Here is an 8,359-nt window from a genome sequence, read left to right as displayed (position 1 = left end):
TATCTGAACCATTGAAGGATCGACAGATTGATAAATATGCATATATACATTAGTGCTGGTTCTTCTAATTAGAATGAATTCTTCCAGGAGGCAGTTGGGCAATAAAAGCAGAGCAGTGGCCAGCCACAGACACACACTGTCTGAGAGCCACCTTTGTTCTATCTGGAGATAGGAAGGAGGTGTGAGGAAACAGGATGCTCCTCCCGGCAGGCCTCTAAGTTTTTGAAAGGAATTGTAAAAGACCAAATTGAAGAGGAAAGCAGCACCCACTTTTGCCTGCCATTAATCCCTTTAGGCTGCTTTGAAAGGAATTTGGGAGTATTTCTGCCTGGTACTGATTCATTCTCACATCAGGAACCACTCCACTTCAGAAGAGGAGTATGAAGGAGTCTCTCTTTTAAGCCTGTGAGCAGATCCTTTTAATGGACCGGGAGCAGTGATACACTCTGTATTTCTATGCTATAAATCCTTGAAACCTGTTCCACTGGTGACAGACGGCCTGGTTCAGGATTAATGAAACCAAATATCTGTGCCACTGCATCAAACAGCTGAAGAAACTGGCATCAGATCCCCAACCAGAGAAAAATGTCCATACTGCCCTACTTTTTCCTTCTGGAAATTTTGCTGGGCCGGGGAGGAAGACAGACTTGGCCATTTGTCTGGGACTCCTGGGCAGCGAGCAGTCTTCCCGGAGCAATCCTTTGCAGCAAGCTGCTTCTCCCTGGAAGTGTGGACAAATGGCCATTGTATGTGGGACTGGCTGTAGCAACAAGGGACAAGCGTGCCTCAGGGCTCTGCATCCCAGGGCACCCGGGACATGGTGTAACGCGAGCCAGGTGCCATTGTCACAGTGCTGCCTGGTCAGTTTGTGTTGGATGTGCTTTGTGGGGTGCACGTGGCTGTGTTTCAGGGTTCCCCAGACAGGAATCCTGTAGCCAGCTGTGACAGTGTTAGTCAGCTTCAGTGGGGCACTGGGTAGCTCCAGGGCAGAGCCACACAACTGATAGGCACAGCAGTGGCACAAAACTGCCCGCCACAGAGGTTCAGTTGGCTACATACTCCATGCTGAAACCATCACAGAAACAGAAAATGAACAAGCAGGCATTGTATCTGCACAGTAAAAATACCCAGTAAATTAATATTTTTAATTGCTGTTACACACAGAAGAAATGAGAAAAAAATACATTCCAAAAAAAGAATTAAAATAGTAAAATCAGCATAAAAATGTGTTAAGAAAAGATCCCAGATCAAGTGGCCATACTGCATGTGGTGACCTTTACAATCACGGTAAAGGAAGTAAGTGCTAGAGACTTTCAGATGTGGCAAAATGCTTGACTCCCTGGGGGAGAGCAGCTGCTTTGGTCACATCTTTCAATGCACTCTGCCTGGAATGCGTGGGAGAGGGGCTGGAGTGAGAGGCTCACGTGGGTGCAAGACACGGAGATTAGTGTTCAGGACAGACCAGTCAGTCTGTGGCCTCAGCCAGGCAGAACTACTGCTCACCCAATGCATTTGCTTTTTCCTTCCTTGTTTTTTTTTTTTGTTTGTTTTGTTTGGTGTTTTGTTTGTTTTCTAGATTTTGGACTTTATTTAGCAAAGCGTCAGGTTCTGCTAGCCTGACCCTGCCAGCACTGTACGTTTGGAGCAAGCCAAACGTACAACGTGTGTTTGTACTGCTTCAGCACTGTCACCCAATGGGCTGGCTTTGGTTACTTGCTTTTTATCTGTCAGGAAAAGCTTTTTTATTTTACGATGCTCTCTCTGTCTTTTGACTGATCTGAATTGGTCCAGTCGTGCTCCCACTGCAGTCGCAGTAGCTCAGCCCCTGCATCCCTCTTATATGAGACTGGCCTTATGCTTCAACCTCACTGTTGAGCTGTCACACCACTCCAATAGCTCATCCTACAGCAGCATTGTGTCACCACAGAAACAATACAAGCCACAGAAGTTCTGGCATTCCTGCCAACTGGCCACCTTTTTTTCATTTGTAGTCTATCTAGAGTTGTATATTTTTATTCTTTACAATAAGAGCAAAAGTAATATAACATTAAGAAAATTTCCTCCAAACTAAGAAAACTAAAACCCATCAAATATTTTAAAGAAACCATAAAAATTTGCATTGTGTTTGCTTCTGAGTTCATATTAAGATAAGATTTTACTGCAGCTGCTTCATAATTGTGGTCCATTTCACATGTACACAGCTCACATTGTGTAATTCCTCGCCTTCATTTATGTTTGTACAGCAGGTAATGCTACCAGAGAACTAAGCAGTTTCTAGCTGTGGTCCAGATTTGAAATCAGTGAACAGTGACATTTTTATACTAGTTCAGAACATGGTGATGGTTTAGAGCTGTATTTCTAGATCAACTTTTTTTCTGGACCTTAGGACTGGTGGTACAAGCACTTCGCTACAGAACCTGCTATGGCTTTGATTCAGTGAAAAGGAAGTAATTAAAGAAGTATGTGCCGACCTTATTGATTCCATCAAGGCCTTCCCTCTCTGCTGATTTTAAAGCCAGTAAAACTTACAATCACAGAAATTAAACATCCCTTTGCAAGTTGTCCCATGAAACCTAGCTGACCTGCTGCGGAATGAAGAAGGTTGAACAGAGTAACTTCCTTTTCTGTTCCAGTCTTTTCAACAGCCATAGCAGACTGTGAGAGCACTGTGTTTTGGCTGGATTAGATTTATTCTAGCTAACAATCCAGGGATAAGACTGTTAGCTTGCAGAATTTGGATGCAAGGTTCACATCTAAGAATTTGGTTGAGGCTTTTAGAAGAACTAAAAACCATTTGCAAAACTGAAATTAGAGTTCAGACTTTTAAACTAAACCCTCCTCAGAGTTCAGGTGCAGCCAAGCCCATCCTGTTAACGAGTATGAATAAATATTTTGCATTTGCTTTCCATCTGATGCAAATTGAAAAGGCAGTCACACATTCCACGCTTTAAGAGAAGTCCTGCAGATCCCTAAAAGCATTTTTAACACTAAGGTAGGATAATACTTGGGATTTATATAGCACTTTACATCTTCAAAGTGCTGTATGAGCATTAATCCTCACAGCATCCTCGTGAGGTAGGTAAGTGCTAATATCCCCATTTTAGAAATGGGGTGAGGGCCTGGTCCCCTGCTGTTGTAACTTGGCATAGCACTGGTCCTCATACAACTGTGCCTTTTTACACCAGATGAGGACTCAGCCCCAGAAAACTTAAGTGACTTACCCAAGGCCACAAAAGGAGCAAGCATGGATAAAAGGCAGGAAAAGTACCCAGGAGGACTTCTGTCATGAGGGGTCAGCAACTTCCCATCATCTTCCAAGAACACAGTTATGATGCTTATGCTTAAAAGAGCCCCTGTCTATATCCAGAAACCAAGCAAAGAGAAAGAGGCACTGCCACTGAGCTTTACAGTTGCTGTTTGTTTTGATCTGCTTCTTCCAGAACAGCTCCCAAAATTACCATGATACCAAGCTGAAAACATACAGGTATGTCAAACTACATGACCGGAAAACTTTGAAGAGCCACTTCAAAATTCTGCAAAGTTTGTCCCGGGAATTTTATATACTTGTGTAAAAATTTATCAATTACCTCCACTGATTACAACATGAAACCTTCAGCAATCTACTTAAAAGCTGTGTTAGAGTAATTCTTAAACCAATCAGTCTTACTGTTGCCTCAGTATGGAGGAGTAAGAAGCCAGGTATTAAGCATGACTACAATTTTCTTGGTAGCGTAGGAGTAGAGCTGTTAAAACCTTCTGGCTTTGTTGTTCTCAACCCACCATTTCTACACCAGCTTAACCCTGCTGACATCAGTGTGACTGGCACAGCCCAGAAGCATTATTAGCGTTTAAAAACCAGTTGCAATTAGCATTGCTGCTTTGACTTCATGGGGAGTTCTGTGTGAGGAGGATCTATCTACAGAAAGAAATACAAGGCTGAAATAAACGTGCTACATCTTTTGTACGTCCAAATAAGGAGCCAAAGGATCTCCAAGAGGGTGATAACTATAGAAAGGAAAGAGAGCAAAAGTAACCGGACCATGTGTGTAACCTCAAGTGACCATAGATGGGAAGTGCAGCGGGGTGTTTGAATACAGCAGTGTGAAAAGAAAGCCTCTGTACTTAGCGAGCAAAGAAGCTGATACTCTGGGGCCAGGCACACTCCGCTGCTAGGGTGCTTCATTCCCTCTGTAACATCCCCGGGCCAAAGACTGGGTGCCTCTCAAAGACCATACCCCTGAAAAGGAGAAAAATGGATCAAACCTCGCAGTTTTACAGTGCAAAGAGACAACAGGAAGGTCCACAAAGGCAGTGCCACAGACAGTCACGTCATTCCCACTTCTTGTTTGCTACTTCTCAAAGTGAAGATTGCCGTTGCTAGAATTGAGGGAACACTTTTAATCCCAAGCAAAGGTATTTAACAGACTGTCGGTCAGCAACTGCTTAGTGTTTCTCAGGGTTTATGAAACTCGGAATCGTGTGAAATCAGTGTCCACAGCAGCTGGTCTCTTCCCAGCTGGAAAGAGCCTTCAGGAAAATGGTCTCATTCAAGTAATATGGATTAAAAGGAAGAAGGCAGAGCAGGAGAGAGATTTTGAAGATTGAGAGCCTTCGCTGGCAAACACTCGAGCCAGCCAGGACTCTCCCTGACTTTGTATGCTGAGGGTTCTGTCTCATGTTCCTGGGAAGGCTGAAGCCGTTAGAGCTCTGAGATGGAGCCGGCAGGGCTGGCCAGGATGTGTCCCAGCCAGCCCGCTCCCAGCGAGGGAACTGCAGCCCACTTGGGCTGCACATGTGTCTGCTGTCCCAGCTAGAGCCACCCAGAGACCTCTGCCACCAGAAACTGCACCTCTGATAGCCAGTGCAGAAGAGAGGGCAGACCTCCTAATAACACTTAAAAGATCCTTTTCTGCAAATATCCAGTGGCTGATGGTGGAGCAGGATAACAAAGCAAGCCATGATGAAAAAGCATGCAAAAAAGCAACTCAGCCATCTTCAGGAAATAGAAGACTACTCATTTCTAGAGGGGAAGAAGGAGATAATCAAAATTCTAACTTTTAAATAAAGGTTACTTTCCTCAAAGCAAAGGGAAGCTCAGGGTGCAGGGGGCTCCTCTGAAGAACTGCCAGCTAAGGACTGAGCGTGTTGGACTGATTCATGACAAGGAGCTGTAAATCAGACTGAAACGTGCTGTTTGCTGACATGCTGGGAGGACAGTGGGGTTCACCCCAAATGCTTGGATTTCCTCTTAGCTGGGTCAGTCTGTTGCAGGAAGAGATTTGCAAACAGTCAAGCTGAGTAACAGCAGGTGACATCCGCAGAGAGCTACACTGCAGGGTTCAAGCTGTGGCCAGGAGATAAGCAGTGCTGATGAATGAAGATGTTTTATGGCTGTAAATTCCCTTAGCAGTTTACTCCAGACAGGCCACGGTGTGCCAGTGAATGAATACTGACAATATTACACAACAGCATTAAAGAGAAGAGATTACACGGAGCTGTGCTATTTACAACGCTTTCCCTTCTCAATAATGCAGCTGACCTTTCTGATCTCTGTCTGAAAAGCAGCAGATGACTCCACGGGGTCAGGATGGTTAACCTAGATTTTTGTAATACTGGCTGCATTTGCACTAATACAGAAGTCGCGGGGAGGCAATGCCGACTATTCCACACCCGGTCCCACCACACAAGGCTGGGGAGGAGGAGACCCACTTAGCACCTCTCAACACCAAGGGAAATGCTCGCAGGGTTGGTAGGGTTGCCTCAGCTGCCCCCTGACCCTGCCACACTCCTCGCAGAGAGGCATTCCTTCTCTGCCAACTGTGCCAGGGACTTGGTGCCAGGCTTTCTGCTGGAATGGTCTGGGCACGCTACGTATGGAGACTGTGGTGATTTTCAGCCCACAAGGCTGGTCTGGAGGGCTGCCCCTCCTGTTCGCTCTGCCTGTCTCAGCGTCTGTGAGGTGCTGTTGGGGCATGCATGGATTTGAGTCGTGCAGTCTGTTTTGGTTGTCCCTGTTTGGCTGCACGTTTGAAGAGGTGCAGAAACCCTGAGCAAGCTTCCTTTGCACACCTGAGTGCACTCGTGTCTTAAAACAAGCCACTGGGGGAGCATCTCAGCCCATGGGAGCAGCCCCAGGATGGACAGAAGGAAAAAGCACATTCAAGATAGTTTCAAACAGAAACAGAGCTTGCTGTTAGATATCCTAAATAAGAGGGAAAAATATAATATGATCACAAATGAACTTGGGTTAAAAATCAAGACAACCTCTTCCTACATCTTTTTAAGAGAGTCTGAAGTCAGAAGTAATCTTGCTTCATCAGATTGGCAGACAAACCAACCAAAGAATTTGGATCAGAATTAAATAGGCTTTCCCGGCCCTGATGGCCCTCACATTCTCTCTGCATCCATGTGAGTTTGAGAAGGAAGCAGCAGGCACTTCGAGCACGCAGGACAGTGCTTTTCAGGAAGCTCTGCTGAAAAGGGGCTTTCCAAAAACAAGCAGTGTAAAGCTGATCGTTAACCACCAGGTAGCAAAACACAACAACAATCTACATCCAAAATCAGGGCCTTGACCATGGGAAATGCTCACATGATGATTTGAGAGATACTGCAAGCAGCAGTACTGTAAAGCTCAATGAGTATATGGAATATTATTTGTTAGGATACTGGGGAAGAAAGGCATAAAGGTTAGACTCCTGTCTGCCATACTAAGGACAATGAGGACATATAATGGTAAGAGAGACACATGCTCAAAGTCTTGCTGTAAAAATCAAAGGTCTTCATGTGCCCATTACGTCTTAGTTGTCACTGGTGGCTGCAGACACCATGTAACTGCACACACATGGCGGGGGAGAACACACTGGCCCAGCTACCTAGACATCCCTGAAATCCCACGAAACTCCCAGTCCTGCCACACACCACGATGCTGACAGGCACCTACAGACCTGCCCTGGAGCAGTGGATCAGCTGCGATCAACACACACAGCACTGCATGTCAGCGCATCTCTCGCTCTATGCTCTCTGCTTGGTGTTTTGCTTTCATTCTGGTTCTGCTGGGGGCTGCCCTATATGCTGTCATTGACTCCAAAGCTCAGCCCTCATCGGGATATGCTGGTTTCACTCTACCTCCAGGCTTCCTGTCAGCAGAAGGAATAGCTCCAGTTTGTGTACTGAGTTTGTAATGCACAAAAAGAGACAAATACCGGTTAAATTAATTTTTACCTATGACTTTAGCAGAGATCTTTGCCTGTCTGCCTACTATTGAAAGCAAGTCTTCTAGCACAGTGCATGGCCAAACCTCCTTCCCATCAGCCCTCCTCTTCCCAGACATTCAGCATCAGTTTCAAGACTAACAAGTAAAATGCAGTAGCACAGCACTTCCAAGGGGGAAAAGTTGAATGAGTAGCTACTGCAGGGACAGTCTAAGCTTTCTGATGTGGACTCCACACTGAAGTAAGCTGTATTCAGAGAAAGCCATTGAAAAAAAAGCCCCAAAGGTAATGCTTCAAAGAAGCAAAATCAACATCACCAATGTGCCTAGAGAAATGGAGATCTCTCTCAGGGGTGAATGCAGCTACAGCACCTGAGATATAACCCACGTTGTTCACAGACTATTGGCACTCCACCTAGCTCCTCTTTCTGAAGTCCTCTTCATCTCTGGTCTCTACAGCTGACAGTGCAATAAGCATTTGGGCTGCATAGTAGGTAGCCATGATGATGAAGCGCGAGTAGGGCACAGGAAAGCAGAACTTGTTAAGTGCAATGGTCAGATCTGACACCATGAACAGCATCGCGCCGATGCAGGCCGAGAGCTTGGTCCATGTCCAGAGGTCGTTGCACAGCTGCATACCGGCAACTGCTCGCCAGCCCATGAAGCCAATCAAGGCAATGTAGACAGCTACCAGGTAGGTGAATGGGCCTGAGAGGTAGGAGTACAGGAAGGCATAACAGGAACTGGAAACGAGGCCCATCAACAAGCCAGCTTTGAGGTCCAAAGGCTTCATGCCGAAGGCTGAAGAGTACAGGATGTGTGTGATGGCAAACATCAGCAGACCTGGAAAGAGACATTGGCATAGCAAGTGTGACCTTTCATCAGTGACTGGCAGTTGGTAGCAGAAAACATGTGGCTATATTGGGTTTTAAATATACCACAACAAGCACAGGCTTAGATGTCCTTGCAGTGTTACAACCCTTAACACTTCCAGCAGGAACCATACTGACCACTTGGGACCATTTTAATATAAACATCTGTGCACAGGAGACAGCCTTAGAACCCGCCAAACTCTTGCCCTAAGACAAAGCCCCAGCACATCTACAACTGCAGCCAAGTGCAACTCTGTTGTGATGCAAGCCTTTTTGC

General features: G+C 45.7%; 1 protein-coding gene across 1 annotated transcript in view; it reads right to left on the bottom strand.

Moving 5' to 3' along the window:
- Positions 1-1,126: 1,126 nt before the first annotated feature.
- Positions 1,127-8,359, bottom strand: part of TMEM86A (transmembrane protein 86A) — a 29,896-nt gene continuing 22,663 nt past the window's right edge. The window contains exon 3 of the mRNA XM_054828825.1: positions 1,127-8,053. Coding sequence (XP_054684800.1) covers positions 7,626-8,053 — 428 coding nt within the window. The 3' untranslated portion in view covers positions 1,127-7,625. The remainder of the gene's footprint in view (positions 8,054-8,359) is intronic.

Source organism: Grus americana, chromosome 5 (genome assembly GCF_028858705.1).
Source record: "Grus americana isolate bGruAme1 chromosome 5, bGruAme1.mat, whole genome shotgun sequence".
NCBI lineage: Eukaryota > Metazoa > Chordata > Aves > Gruiformes > Gruidae > Grus > Grus americana.
Note: the sequence above shows the minus strand (reverse complement) of the source record. Positions and strands in the feature narration are given on the sequence as shown.